The sequence below is a fragment of the Mycteria americana genome, chromosome 28 (assembly GCF_035582795.1).
Source record: "Mycteria americana isolate JAX WOST 10 ecotype Jacksonville Zoo and Gardens chromosome 28, USCA_MyAme_1.0, whole genome shotgun sequence".
Classification (NCBI taxonomy): domain Eukaryota; kingdom Metazoa; phylum Chordata; class Aves; order Ciconiiformes; family Ciconiidae; genus Mycteria; species Mycteria americana.
This window is the reverse complement of record NC_134392.1, coordinates 645268-659897: the sequence shown is the minus strand read 5'-3', so window position 1 is coordinate 659897 and position 14630 is coordinate 645268. Positions and strand designations below refer to the sequence as shown.

Genomic DNA, 14630 nt, shown 5'->3' with positions numbered 1-14630 from the left:
CTGCAAAAGCAACTGGAGACGCAAGACAAAACACTCGGAAAAAAATGGAAGGTATGGGATGAATTCTCATGCTCTCAGCATTTATTCATTTTCTAATTCAGTAGAGCTGCAACCAGTGTTTTCTGAGAAATGACTGAAGCAAGTTTTAATTACCAAGTTTCTTCACACCCTTTCCAGCAAATGGAAACCCGAGTTTAGGAAACTTTTTCTTAGCAAGGCTTGGATATCAAAAACAAGCCCTGAATATCCATATGCAATAGCACTGCATTTCCGTATCGGTCTCTCTTATTTACCATAACATTATCTGCAAGTAAAAACGTTGGTTTAGGCGAGCCGTAGAGAATGGCTTCCATCTCTTTCATTGTCCTTCCTCAGCTAAAACACGGACGAGGAAAAGGCCATCACCTCTCGTGAGAAATCTCTCCGTTCATCCGAAGTACCGCAGCATCTTGTTATTTGCTGGTGAAACCAGAAAACCGAGCCGTTGCCGGTGTCCCGTGCGGTTGAGCTCCCGAATCTCTGCTGGGCTGCCCCATACCTCCGCGGCGGGAAGCGACGCTACGTGCAGTCTGCGTGGGATGAGTCTGCAACCTCAGACAGGTGTCAGGCTGTGTGGATTTTCCACATTCCTCTTGGGAGTTGTGAAATTACTCACTTCCCAGGCTACCTACGGGATCAGACCCATCCTCCTACGTGGCTTTCGTTAACTCTGTGCTGTCTGAAACTTGTGAAGCATCTTCGTGCTTCCACGTGCATCAGTATATTTTAGTTTTATAGAACAGCGAGGGTCTTTGTAAGGAGATTGCGTGAGACGGGGAAAAGGCAAAGCGAGAATTATGCAGACCGACTGTAAGGCAGCATGTTTGAAAAAGTAAAGATATCAGAAATTTATTATTTGCACTAAATGGTGCTTAGATACTGCCCTAAGCATTCAAACGCGCTTTGTTCTATAAATATCAATAATAAGCCCCACGCATGAAAGCAGAGCTAAATGTCTTAACAGCACTGTGCAATGCATCCAGCGGGAGGATTTTCATCTCTGATGGAACTTGAGATGGAGAAATAATATTTGTGGCTGTTTGTTTGTAGGATTTTTCTTCTCGGGGCCAGCGTGAAGCGCGATACTGCGTTCACTCACTAGGTCGAGAGCATCTGCCGGCGCTGCCTCCCCGCGTTCTCCGATCTGCAGAGGGCCTCCTGCCCACACGCAGCGTGTAGATTTTGCTTTCTTGGCTTCCCACGTATTTATTAGTTATAAGAAAAGAGCAACTCCATCTCACGCCTTTGTCTCGCGTACGCTCATAAGCATTATGGCTGCTTTTACTGGGGAGAAATAATCCAGAAAATCAAGAAGAGGAACTAAAGCACTTGTTTCTCTTTACGGTGGTGATGATGTTAGCACAGCAGCACTGTCCCGTGCTGGCAGATTCACTTTATGCTTGCTCAGCGTCCCTTCCTTGCCCTGTTGTTCTTTCACACAACAACCGAGAAAAGGGCAACTTTCAGTTTTGAACAGCGGAAAATATGGTGGTTAAAAAAAAAAATGGGTAGGGCTGGTAAAAGTCAACATGTAATATTATTGAATTTTCATAAATTGAGGTGGAGAGTGTCCTTTTATTGACATCAAAGTGCCATGGGGACGAGAAGAAGCACCTGACTGCGTTAATGACAGGTGAAAAAGTTGCCCTCTGCCTCCCTCCCATTGCTCCCCCTTCCTCATTTGTGATTTATCGCTTCTTTTTTAAATACAGGTGTACCAACTGCTGGACGTTGCCCGAGGCAGATGGAATATTGTTCCGTTAGTGACCGTCAGGCAGCACAGCTTCACTCCTCCAGCAGGTATGTCACCTGAAAGCACTTTTGGGTTTTATCCGTGCCTTTTCACACAGTGTCCGTGCCCCACAGAGCATCCTGAAGGAAGCGCCCTTCTTCTGCCTAACACAGAGTCCCTCCCAACCCTTTATTTTATAGCGCTGCTCCTCCTTCCCTCATCTACCTGTCAAACTTGCTGGGTGAAGAGAGGGAGGATTAAGTGAGAAAACAAGTTGAACAAGCCGGCCTTGCATGGCTTCTCTGTCTGTCTTCGACACGCACTTTCCTTCCCAGGTCCTTCATGGATCCAGCAAAGCTTTTGGAAATCCTCCGCTCATCCCCCAGTGATACAGCGGAGAAGAGGGGACCAGAAGCGAGCAAATGAATGGTCCCTTTCCCCCTTCTCCTGCTTTTCAGACCTCTTGATTACGGAAAGCGGGGGCTGTGTGCAGCAGGATTCCCTGCAGGCTCTGTAAACGAGATTTTTGGCTACAGAGCGTGGTCCCTCTCAGCCGTTCAGAGTCGGCTTCGTACACGAAGGATGAAAGGACGAAGCAGAGCGATGTTTACTAAGGATGGGTAAACTGCCAGGGCAGTGCACGTCTGCTGCCTGCCGTTATCCGAAACGTAAATTTTCAGCAGCGTAACGTGAGCAGCGACATGGGAGATTTCTCAGGACTTGCTCACTTAGCGCGTGGGTGTCTGTCTCCTAAAAAAACCCTGTATCGGCTTATCGTAGGGATTCTGTTCCTGTGGTCGTTTGCCACAGCTTCTCCATACCTCCATAGCAGCGCTTGGGCACGCTGCGGGGGTTTTTTAATGCAATTCCCATTTTTTAAACCGTTTAGCGTGAGTCATTCACTGAATGCCGGTCTCTAGCAGTTACTTTTCTTCTCACCTTGTTGGTAAATAAATGACAAAGATCGTCACTGTGAGATTTTTTTTCTACGCTAGGTCCTAGGGTGATAAAAAGGAAATGTAATTCAGGCAGGCTCGGGATATCCTTGTTACGCTAACCGATTTTTCCAGATATGAAAAGCTGTGCATGGGAATAAGCACGTTTGCCTTAAAACAATTCACCTTTGGGGAAAACTAACGTGATTTTAGTGGACTTCTACAATAGAGACAGCTGTTGCTGTTCTGGAGACGTCAGGTAGGGACAGCGACCTGAGGGACGTCCCCGGCCAAGTCACCCCACGCAGCCGCAACCTCCCGAGCCCCTAAGACGACTCTTCACCTTCCTCTTTCCTTTCCTTGTTCTTCGCCTCCGTCTTCTTGTCCAGCTTGTACTTGAGGCGGCAGATGGGGTCGGTGATGCTTCTCCTGGTCCAATCATCAAAATCCTCTGCCAAGAGAAAATTTCTGTCTACCAGCTCGGCGGCCTCCTGCCAGTTTCGGAAGCAAGCGGGACCCATCCGCCGGATCTCTTCCACGGCGTTTCCAACGATTACTTCCCCGTTCGGCTTCAGCACCACCACCGCGGGCACCTCGGACACGGCAAACCGCAGCTCCAGCTCCCTGCAAGGCAAAGGGGGAAAAAACCTCAAATCGGGAAGGGTGTAGCGGTCCTCACCGCTCATCGTCCTCACCGCTCCTCATCCTCACCATCCGGTAGGATTCCCGCGGCTCTCCTGATGCGGAGTTACGCAGAGCCTATTTGCAGAACATAACCCGCTCGTTTGTCCAACGCTGGTAATTAGAGCCTGACGGGGATCTCTGGGGGGCCGGAAAAAGGGGAAGGGGATTTGGGCGTCAGCCCCCCGGGGTACGGGAGATGCGGGACGGCTGCTGGGACGTGTTTTAAACGAGCAGCGGTTGAACAGCAGCAGGACGCTTGAAATCTTAACGTGCTCCAGTTTGCCCTCAAAAGGAGGTGGGAATAATTCTCGGTATTAATTGCAGCTCGTTCTGTCGCTAATGAGGTTACAGTAAGTCCGTGAGCGCTTCCACTCCGCCGGGCTGCACCCACCTTTCACGCTACGTGTTCTGCCTGGAGGGTCGGCTGATGTGTCTTTTAGAGTTATAAATAGTGCGTTATAAAATCAAAATACAAATATATCCGCAAAAAAGCGAGGTGGAAGGAAGAGGAACTATTTTTGCTTTATAAATACGTGCAGCCAAACAGCTTTAACGTTTTTGCCATTAACACACCACACTGACCGCTCCGGTGGGGCCTGAATATGAGGGAAAACGTCTGGAAAAAGACTCTTAAAGATCTGAAAATCCAGCCGGGGCTGGTCGGAGGGGCCGTCTGCCTCGCTACTTCACCCGGGACGTACCTTTTGAAGGCGTCCCCGAAAGGTACGGCCAGCCAGCGTTTCGGCATGGTCCTCAGGAAAGCGCTCTGCTGCTCCTCCGTCTCGTCCCGGGACACGTACACCAGGACCAACTGCGAAGCTCGTTCCACGTAAAACTCGTCGGTCAGCCGTAAGAAGAAATCCTTGAGGAGCGGGGAGAACTGCCGGCACCGCGGGCACTGCCCGGAGCCGAAGTAGAGCAGCAGCACCTTGTTCTCCAGCGCCCGGCCCAGCTCCCGCTCCGTCTCCACCTCGTCCTGCTCCCGGTTGGCCATCAGGACCTTCCCGGTGAAGAGGGCGGCCATGGGCGGACGAGGCCGATCGATCCGGCGGGATGGACTTGGCCCCACGGCTCCCGGTGAGTGCTCGGCGGTGGGAAGGGGTGCGGAGCCCCCCGGATTCCCCCCCCCCCCCCCCCTTGCTCCCTGGCCCCGCAGCGGCCACCCCCACCGCCGGCTATTAACGATCGCGGATTGCCCGGAGCCTCCGGTAATCCGCTTAAACGGGGAGGTCAGCGCCTGGGGGGCGGTGCCGGTCCCGGGTGTGCGGGGCCGGGGGGGGTCCCCGAGTGGGCGTGTTCTGGACCGTGGGAACGTGGGCTCTGCCGGTCCCGGCCGTGGGAACCCGGGTGCGTCGGTCCCGGGTGGTGCCGGTCCCGGGTGTGCGGGGGCCATGGGAACCCGGTTGTGTGGGTCCCGGGCGTGCGTGTCCCGGCTGGTGCCGGTCCCGGGCCGTGGAAACGTAGGCAGTGCCGGTCCCGAGTGTGCGGATCCCGGGCGTGCGCGTCCCGGGCCGTGGAACCCTTGGACGTGTGCGTGTCCCACGCGGTGCCGGTGCGGACACGAACGGCAGCTTCCCAAACCGCCCGTTAACCCCGGGGCGGGCAGAGAACACACGTCCCCGCCCCGGTTCCATCAGTCCCGCGGCGGGAGCGACCGACCCCGGCCCCGGCCCCGGCGGGAGGGAGCCACGCCCCGCCCCTCCGCGGCGACGCGGTGACGCCTCGCGGGCGTTCCCCAGGCCGCTCCGCCTCGCCCAATCCGAGGCCGGCAGCCGCGCCTTCGGCCAATAGGATGTCGTCTTTCCCGCTGTCCCGCCCCCTCAGGGGGCGGTCGCGTCCGGGGCGGGGCTGAACCTGAGGCGGCGGCGGCGGCTGAGGCGGGAGCGGGCGCAGGAGCCGCCGGCGCCGTTCAGGTAACGGGGCCCGGGCCCGGGCCCGGGGCCGGGGCGGGGGAGGCCCGGCCGCGGGGGAGGCCCGGCCCGGCCCCCGGAGCCCTGATGCCTGCCCCTTCCCTCCGCAGCATGCACCCGGCGGGGGTGTGCGCCGCCTCCCTGGGCTCCCTGGGGCTGCTGCGGTTCCTGGGCGCTCCCTGGTCCTGGAGCCTGGCCGCCTCCCTGGGCGTCTGCCTGGGCAGCGGGGGATGGCGGCTGCTGCGGCTGGTCCTCAGGACGGCTCCGCGGGACCTCTTGTAAGTGCTGCCCCCGGGGCCCCTCCAGCCGCCCCTCGCAGGCGGCTCACGGCCCCCACGCGTGAAGGGGTGAGGGCCGGCGGCGAGGTGCTGGGTTCGCTGCCTTTCAACCCGGAGCCACGTCGGGTTTTAACTGCAGGCAGCGCTCGCTGCCCCTGCCCGCGGGCAGGCGGCCGTTGGAAAGGCTCGGCCTCAAAGGGAGCGAGGGAAGGGATGCGGGATGCTGGCGGGATGCACGCCACGGTTCACCCGTGGAGGGAGTCACGGGGCGATGCCTGCCGTTACCCCCCCCCCCCCCCCCCCCGAGCTTAAAGAGAGGGTAGATCCCTCTCGAAACGCGTAGTCCGAACTAGGGGCTTGCGGCGTAAAGAGCGGTAAGTCTCCAGCAGCTTCCCCATCTCCTGGGAGCCCATCGCCGCCGTCGCATTTAGTTCCGCGGTTTTTAGGCCTGGGTGAGGATGTGTCTTTATTCCAAAGGATTTAGGGCTCCTGCTATTGCCAGCTTCGCTGGGGCTGTCACTGTGCTTTGAAGAGCTGTTTCCTCCCGATTGCCCGGCAAGCTGGGAATAACGACAGAAAATAAACTGGGCAGAATAAAGCCCTTTAAGTATCTGGAAAGCGCAGCTCAGCAGTGAAAAGGCTCCTCTGTTCTGTATTTGGCACAGCGCGGTGTAAGGTCACTGTGAAAGCCCAGCTCGGCCTGAGCATTGCCAACAGCTTGATTCTGAAGCGCACCCTTCCCCCTTTTGCGAGGCTCCTGCTCTTGACATTCAGTCATGAGAGTTGCGGGGGTTTTTAAGTGCTAATATTAAATGACCTCTCGAGTTTCTGGGGATTCTTCCAAACCCTCGTTGCACAACAATTTCCTATTTTAATGGTGGAAAAATACCACCTCCGTCTTCTTACCTCCGGGAAGGAAACAGGATCCATTACGTGCACCCAGACCTGCTGTCCTCGTTTCGGTGGCGGTGTTATGGTAGCGTGCTTTAATAAATTTATTTTCGTATCGAAGTTATAACTGATAGCCAAAGCAAGAGAGCCGACGTGCCCCTAAAGATAGTCTCCTCCAGGACAACGTGAGACAGTTGAAGTTCAGACAACAACTTTTGCTGCCATCAAGCTTGAACTGTGCCGAGGTTTAACTTGCAGCTGCTGCCTTGGAGACTTAAAATAATTATGTAAATTACAGAAAACAAAAGAAAGGCCCCGTTAGAGCAGTCTGGTTGGTTCTTTTATTGAGTAGTTGCTTTTCCTGGTATCAAATATCCACAGAGGCAGCAATTCTTCTTTCGATAAGGCGCCACCGTCTTTAAAGGAGGTTGCCATCCAAGAATTAGTATTATTATTTATTCGTTATTATTCAAATCTGTGGCTTCTGCCTGGTAGTATTTTGATAGCCTTGCTTCCTATCGTCCCAGGACTGTGACAGAGACTGACTCACAGGAAAACACGCCTGTGAGCAACACGCCGGCAGTCCTTCTCTTGTGGGTGAAAGGGGAAGCCTTTGGCTTTGTTCTCTTGGAGCTGAGGCCACGCGTCGTTATCAAAGGGTCAGGTTGTCGTTGAAATGCTTTGGGATCCCGAGGGGTACGATTGTATGAAATAGCACAAAGATGCCGCAGAATGTCCTGGCAAGAAAGACGCTTCCCACGTGAAGTGCATTTGCTTCCTTTCTAGGTAAAAGCAATGGTTGCAAAGTCCTCCTTTTTAGGATGGCAGAAGCCATTGTTAAAAAATGTAATTTACCCTCTGGAATATTTTCTGGGGGCTTGTTTGAATTGCTGTCAATGCGAAGATGGATTCCCTGTGTTTTATAGTGTAGAAAGTACCAGAACAGCTGCTGGATACTGTTTATTTACCATAATGTTAAAATAGCCGTCATTTTCTGTAGAGCAGCAGTGATTCCAAGTTCCGGTTTCAGGGGGACGCTTCAGCCGTCCAAGGACAGGGGGATGCCAGTGGGACCCTCACGTGGAGTACGCGCGTCCTGCCCACGTCCCTTCTAGTTCAGAAATTGTGCTGAAAATTAAGTTGTTACACTCTTTCTTTGCTGCAGCGGCCTCTCGGTGCTGTTACGAGTCAAGTACAAGTTGCGAAAGCATCAAAAAGCCAAAAGCACCATCCCCAAGATGTTCCAGGACGTTGTCCGCAGGCACCCTGACAAAGTGGCCCTGATTTATGAGGCCACCGGTGAGCAGTGGACCTTCAGGAGGCTGGATGAGTATTCCAACGCCGTGGCTAACTACTTCTACCAGCAAGGCTTCCGGCTGGGGGACGTCATTGCCATCTTCATGGAGAGCCGCCCTGAATTTGTTGGCCTCTGGCTAGGGATGGCAAAAATCGGCATCGAAGCAGCTCTAATCAACTTCAATTTGCGTTTGGATTCTCTGGTTTACTGCGTGATGACTTCGGGGGCGAAAGCCGTGATCTTCGGAGGGGAGCTGTCTTCAGGTGAGTCGCTTGGGTGTTCGTACGCCTCACAGGCAACTCGTGAACTGTTCGCTTGGTCCTGAATAAGGCAGAGATCGAGTAAACTAACACGGCCAGCTGCCTTTTTGTTTTTAAAAGCTAGGAAAGATGGTAAATCTCCCAATTACAAAAGGCAGAAGCGTTCAGTTACTGTCTGAGGCTAAACGAGGAGCCGTGTTTTGAGTAGAGCAGTCAGTAGCTGGGTTTCATCTGCCAGCATCTTGCTGGTTTCATGGTGCCCGAACTGAGCTCGCTGATGTGGTTGCTGATCCTTGGATCTGGAAGAGCTGCATCAGGAGTCTTGTGCTTCATCAAGAAGCGGCGATATGTGCCGCAAGGCGTATTTTTCTGCCGCAAGGCGTATTTTTCTGCCGCAAGGCGTATTTTTCTGCCGCAAGGATAGATTTGTCAGCGGACACTTGTTTTAAATACATCCCTGTTTCTCTAATGACCCCTGTTCCGATGGTTATTGTTAGATTTGGTGGTTTATTATTCTGAATCGTCTCCTTGAATCATTCTGGGTCATTTGAAGATCATGACATGGTGGGTCATGGGGAGAGGCAATTTTGCGTAGTTTATTTGTTAGGGTCTTTACTGGACCCAGGTCAGTCTGACCGTGCTGATGCGGATGTTAACTGGACGGTTGTGACGTAAGTATTTTAGAGAAGTCCCTGGTTCTTCGGGTCCTTCCATGGTTTTGGGGCCCAGTAGGATGTTATACAGATTATTTTTGCCACTGCCTAGAGCGTTATGTTTGTTGCAAAAGCGACTTGTTTTGTCTTGCAGCAATATCTGAAGTGAATGGGATGTTGGGGAAGAACATGGCAAAGTTCTGCTCCGGCGACTATAACCCGGATGTCGTTCCTGTGGAGACCAGACATCTTGATCCTCTTCTGAGTACCGCATCGAAATCGCCCCCGACTCAGATTCCAGTCAAAGGTTTAGATGGTAATTTTATCAACGATTTTTATTTCTCAACGTGACGTGTGTGAGAGCTGGACTAGGCGACAGCAAAACGAGAAAACTGAGCAAGATGGAGGGATTAAATCAACGCAGTTTGGGCTCACAAATAGAAGAAAGGAGGAAAAAAGGGGGGGAGGGGGGTAGGATCCTGGTTCCAGGGTACTCTGGGTTAAGTTTCTTGTTGTCTGAGACTCCCGAGCTTTACGTAACTAAAGTATTTAGTACCTGACGGAGGGAGATTGGTGCCTTCCCAAAGACACCTCTTCTGTTACAAGAGAATAGCCGCTGGAATGGGTGTGGGGTGAAGCAGCCGGCGTGTCAGGACTTACCCCGTGCTTCAGTAGCTCTACGAGTCCGTCTGATTTGTCTGTAGCGTTTAACAGTCCATTCTGCCTTCCCCCGCAGCTGGCTCGTGTCTAATTAAAATCTTTCCTTGTAACATGCCTGTGGCGAGGATGAGTATTGGTGGGCGTGTGATTCAGGAGGGGGAAAGGAAGATGCTAACTGGCCTCAGTCTGTATTTTGTACTTTAAGACAATTAAGCGTATCGGAGATCCCCGAGGTGTGAGACTCCGTTTGTTTACGGTAGAAGGAACGATGCTGCGAAGAGGCTTTTCCTTTAGATTATTTTTTTCAATTGTAGGGTTAGATACCTGCCCTACCGTCAGACAAAAGTTGAGACCTTTCTTCTCAATTGATTTGGAATTAATGTCTGACCTGGAGGGCTAATCTAGTCCCGGGACAATTTGCATAAAGGTATACTGGTCGTGTCCTCAGAGCTCTGCAAACCCTTCGTTACACGTTCCTGTATTTACCGTTATGGACAACACACAGATTCTCCATCAGGCTGCAACTCCGCATGCGTGTTGGCCTTCACAGCTCGCTGTCACCATTTCAAAGCTGTTCCTCAGCCGCTGGGAACAAAGCCTAAAACTCAAAACCAACCCTGCGGGGCTTCTCTCAGGCAGTTGAGAACAGTCTGGCTGACTGATGCATGTTTCCATGCTTTCTAGACCGGCTCTTCTATATCTACACTTCAGGAACAACAGGAATGCCCAAAGCTGCCATCGTGGTGCACAGCAGGTGAGGACCTGAGGAGGTACTTCCCTCTCGAGGCGCGTTTCGCATCCCGAAACCCCAAGCTTTACCCGCCTCGCTTGCTTAGCACGTGCTGTCTTCTTGCAGGTATTACCGTATCGCTGCCTTTGGTTACTACGCCTACAAAATGCACCCGGAGGACGTCCTCTACAACTGCCTCCCGCTCTATCATTCTGCAGGTAAGCGTCCTCCTCGGAGGCGGAGGTAAGGCGTTGGTCTCCCCTCTGCCTGCTCCTTCGTGTGTCCTTGTGAGTGAACGGGCCCAGGATGGTCGGAGCTATCCCGTGATCCTTGTTTTCCAGGTAACATCATGGGAGTTGGCCAGTGTCTAATCCACGGCCTCACCGTGGTGATCAGGAAGAAGTTCTCGGCCAGTCGCTTCTGGGACGACTGCACGAAATACAGATGCACGGTGAGGGCTCTGCGGTCGCTATCTTTGATGCTCAGCTCAAGAGTGCCAGGTTCACTGCTTAATTATTGATCTCCGCATGATTCCCCGTCCCTTGGCAGATATCGAGGTGCCTGCGCTGTGGCGTCTTCAAATTGCCAGTGCCACTTCAGGCATGCGGGACTTTAGAAAAAGTCTTTCATCCATCTTCTGCTTCCTCGTTGTCAAGACCAGCTTTTAAAACACAAGTTTGCATCCCTTACTGTTGCAGGAAAGCTCTGCCAGCTTGATCTGCGTTAGGAATCTCTGCGGAGGAATCCTCTTGGCAGTTCATAGCCAATAAACATCTATTTGTGTTTAGGTCAACAGTACAGTCTAATTTAGGCAGCCCGTTCTCCTCCCTGGTGTTTCTCTCGCCCTTCCCCCACCGGCAGTATTTATAGCTGGTAATTGGATCTCCACTCCGACTGCGCTTTGCTGGGTCAAGCTGTTAGTTTATGATTGACTACTCATTCCCCTAATCTTTCCAGCGGTCTTTTAGTCACCTATTAAAGCCCAAGGGTTTTTCTTTACACGAGTATCTTTATTCACGCTGAGGGAATCCCTCCTGTGCTCTTTTCTGGTGCTAAGGTGTGGGTTCCGGAGGGCAGTAACTGTTTTACCTTTGCTTTTTTTTTTTTTTGGTGGCAAGAAATCCCAACTTGAACTTGCAAAACCTCAGAGTTTATTAAAATGCCTGATGTGTCTAGTTCCACGAGGTACGCTGACACCGGTGGCCTCGTGGTTGGCTTTTTCCAGGGCGTTGTAAGGGTCGCCTGAAGCCTGAGCTATGTTTTTGTGTTTACTGCTTCAGATTATTCAGTATATCGGGGAAATCTGCAGGTATCTTCTGAATCAGCCGGTCCGAGAGTCAGAAACCCAACACTGCGTGCGGCTGGCGGTGGGCAATGGTTTGAGACCCACCATATGGGAGGACTTCACAAAGCGCTTCCAAATTAAGCAGATCGGAGAGTTCTACGGAGCCACGGAGTGCAACTGCAGCATTGCCAACTTGGATGGAAAGGTGAGGAGGAAGAGGGTATGGCGACGGCCGGGGGAGCGCGCAGGAAGGAGAAAAAGCTGCGCTGGGGTCTCTGACTCCTCCTAGTCCTCTCGCAGGGGATGGCGGGGAGCTAAATCGGTAATTAGGGCTGGCATGCACGAAAACCTGGGAGAGTCTTACATTTTGGGTGAATTTGCCTGTTAAATGGAAAGGGAGGAAAGATCGGAGAATTCCCAGAAGGCGGTAATGCAAAACCCAAGCCGTTCTCTTCAGCCTTTTGTTTTTTTTTTTTTTTCTCTGTCTTTTGGAAGGTCGGTGCCTGTGGTTTCAATAGCCGGATTTTGCCCAATGTTTATCCCATTCGTTTGGTGAAGGTAAACGAGGACACGATGGAGCTGATCCGGGATTCCGGTGGGCTGTGTATCCCCTGTCGCCCAGGTGAGCGTTAACCCGAACAAATCAATCGCAGCTTTTTGTTCTTAAAAAAAAAAAAAAAAAAAAAAACCAACCAAAAAAACCAAAAAAACCCCAACCATATAATAAGCTCTGGCTGGTGTAAGGGGTTCCAGCGTCGTATACGGATTTTCACTTCCAGTTCTTTCCTCCAAAGATGGATCGGTTCAGCAACTGAGCATCTTTTGGTCTGCGCAGAGTTTAGCTTGTCGTGAAATGTCGGTGTCATCTTGTGTTGATCCCGTTGCCTGCAGGAGAGCCGGGATTGCTCGTGGGTCAGATAAATCAACGGGATCCCCTGCGTCGGTTCGACGGCTACGTCAGCGAGAGCGCCACCAACAAGAAGATCGCTTACAACGTGCTTCGGAAAGGGGACCAGGCGTACCTTTCAGGTACTGTCGGTACGGATTGCAGATGTTCCTTGTGCAAAGGCGGTCTCGAGAGACCGAAATCGGGGATTTTCGAGAGGAATCGAGGATCATAAAGGTCTTTTCCAACCTAAATGATTCTATGAACAGATGTGTTAGTGTTTTGAAGTTGCCAGCTGTTGAGTTGCTAAAAAATTAATGTTTCAAAGAGGGAGAGATTCCCCCCCCTGTCCTTTTCCTACCGCTGCCTGTCTCCCGTAAGGAGGAGAGGCAGCGCACGGTGGTGGGAAGTCACCGAGGTAGTTCTGTGCTTCCCTGGGAAGAAAACAGCGCGACACTGAGCAGAGGGCGGTGAGGCAGTCCTAAGCGCTAACGAACTTGAGTCCCGAGGTGGTTTTTGGTGTCTCTTCTCCCCCTCCTAGGAGACGTGTTGGTGATGGACGAATTCGGTTACATGTACTTCAAAGATCGCAGCGGGGACACCTTCCGATGGCGAGGAGAGAACGTCTCTACCACGGAGGTGGAAGGAATGTTGAGTCACATCCTCAACCAGACGGATGTTGCCGTGTACGGAGTGGAAGTACCAGGTAAAACGTCGAGTTGGAACTCTCGGGATTTAGGGAGAAAGGCAAATATTGGGCAAACGTACCAGATCTACGTCAGAACGGGTGGAAATCGGTCACCTCTATTGTAACCAGGCACCCAAAATGAAAAGACAGAGTACAGTCAAACAGTGGAGTTTGACACGTTTATTCTGAGCAGTAAAAATGACGAGATCCAGTAGCGGAATCTTTATTTGTGCCTTAAAAAGGCGGATTTTTACGACGTGAGCTTTGCAGAAGCTCTTGGCGTGCAAAGACCATTCCGTGGGTGTGCCAGCCCTTAGATCCTCAAGTAATCCAGGAACGGGGAGTTGAGGAGGGCACGAGGGTGAGAACCGAGTGGTCGTGTGCGTGGTGTGGGCACGTCGGCCAGAAAGGTGCCCGTCGTGGCACTTTGCCCCGAATTTTTCTCACGGCGTACGTGAGAGAAACCCGATGGAAACAAGAACTGGATTAGCTTTCAGGGGCGGGCTCGGCTGAGGGGTGAGGGGACGCGCTGGCAACGGACTCGGAGCCTCTGCTATTAAATTGGGTTTTCTTCAGCACCTTTGCATTCGCCTTGAAGAGGCGCGGGGGGAATACATCTGCTAAACGTTTCGTACTTCTGCCGCCTCCACCCCGGCTGCGCTCTTCTGTTTCAGGGGTGGAGGGCAAAGCCGGGATGGCGGCGATCGCAGATCCCAAAGCTAAAGTCAACCCCAACGTCCTCTACCAGCAGCTGCAGAAGGTGTTGCCTCCCTACGCCCGGCCCGTCTTTCTCCGGCTCCTACCCCAGGTTGACACCACAGGTACCGGTGATCCGGCTGCTCTCCGGGGAAGTTCAGATCCCAAAAGGAGATTCCCAAAAGGAAGCGTTTCCGCCTGCTTCAGGGCAAAATAACATCCCGGCTTGGGTGCAGAGACGCAGGAGTACCGCTACTAAAAACCATGATTGTAGTTAAGTCTTAAACAAGAAATCGGCACGTTCCAGGCCGTTAAAGAAAAGATATATAGATATATAGATAGGAACACGAACCCTCTAACTCGTACGCTGTCCCTTGCCGTTCCCGGGGCTTTATTCCAGCGCTGTGGAATATTCCGACTGACGGCCAAGTCAGCTGCTCTTTGGCTGCTGCATTTTCTGTTTTCAATTTCCCAGGAATTTTACCGAATTTTACCAGCCCGTGCATGAGGAGAAGTAAAAATTGCGCAAGGTTTATGTAAGAACTCTGGTAACGAGCGGGAGGGTTAACGAGCTTCGGGTTGCTAAAATTCTTAGGCAAAACCGTGAAGTAGAGGTGGAACGCCACCCCTGACGTTTCCTCCTCGCTCTGATGCTTAAGCAGGCTTTTTGATGCAAAGTATTTTTAATTTTTGTTTCCTCTTTTTTTTGAAGGTACATTTAAGATTCAGAAAACCCGCTTACAGAGGGAAGGATTCGACCCCCACCAAACCTCCGATCGCTTGTATTTTCTGGATCTAAAGTTGGGAAAATACGTTCCTCTGGATGAATGCCTTTATGAAAGGATTTGTTCGGGAAAAGCCGCTTTATGATCTGGTCGGATTCAGCCTTTTCGAGGAAAAACGCTGACTAATCGGAGGGCTGACGCTTGCGGGAAGCCATGGATTCCTGCGAGGTCCTTACGCAGTGAAGCTCCCTGAAGCACATTAACCCGTCACCCGCTCCCTC

At 52.2% G+C, this 14630-nt stretch overlaps 2 protein-coding genes across 2 annotated transcripts; one reads left to right on the top strand and one right to left on the bottom strand.

Moving 5' to 3' along the window:
* Positions 1–37: 37 nt before the first annotated feature.
* NXNL1 (nucleoredoxin like 1) lies at positions 38–5307 on the bottom strand. The gene is made up of 2 exons (XM_075525912.1): positions 4092–5307; positions 38–3330 (listed from the first exon to the last, which is right to left on the bottom strand). Exons 1-2 carry the CDS (start codon positions 4781–4783, stop codon positions 3033–3035), a joined length of 990 nt encoding a protein of 329 aa, XP_075382027.1. The 5' UTR covers positions 4784–5307; the 3' UTR covers positions 38–3032.
* Positions 5308–5410: 103 nt separating this feature from the next.
* Positions 5411–14595, top strand: SLC27A1 (solute carrier family 27 member 1). The gene is made up of 12 exons (XM_075525910.1): positions 5411–5578; positions 7635–8029; positions 8834–8995; positions 10024–10093; positions 10196–10287; positions 10411–10520; positions 11350–11559; positions 11850–11976; positions 12246–12383; positions 12782–12946; positions 13603–13749; positions 14337–14595. The coding sequence occupies exons 1-12, from the start codon at positions 5412–5414 to the stop codon at positions 14492–14494; spliced, it is 1941 nt and encodes a 646-aa protein (XP_075382025.1). The 5' UTR covers position 5411; the 3' UTR covers positions 14495–14595.
* Positions 14596–14630: the final 35 nt, after the last annotated feature.

Excerpts from the sequence above, each read along its gene's own strand:
- NXNL1 (XM_075525912.1), bottom strand. The coding sequence starts at position 4,783 with ATGGCCCCCGCACACCCGGGACCGGCACCACCCGGGACCGACGCACCC. Across the intron at positions 3,331-4,091 it reads TTCGGGGACGCCTTCAAAAG|GGAGCTGGAGCTGCGGTTTG; the intron begins GTACGTCCCGGG and ends TTTGCCTTGCAG.
- SLC27A1 (XM_075525910.1), top strand. The coding sequence starts at position 5,412 with ATGCACCCGGCGGGGGTGTGCGCCGCCTCCCTGGGCTCCCTGGGGCTG. Across the intron at positions 8,030-8,833 it reads CGGAGGGGAGCTGTCTTCAG|CAATATCTGAAGTGAATGGG; the intron begins GTGAGTCGCTTG and ends TTTGTCTTGCAG. Across the intron at positions 11,560-11,849 it reads TTGCCAACTTGGATGGAAAG|GTCGGTGCCTGTGGTTTCAA; the intron begins GTGAGGAGGAAG and ends GTCTTTTGGAAG.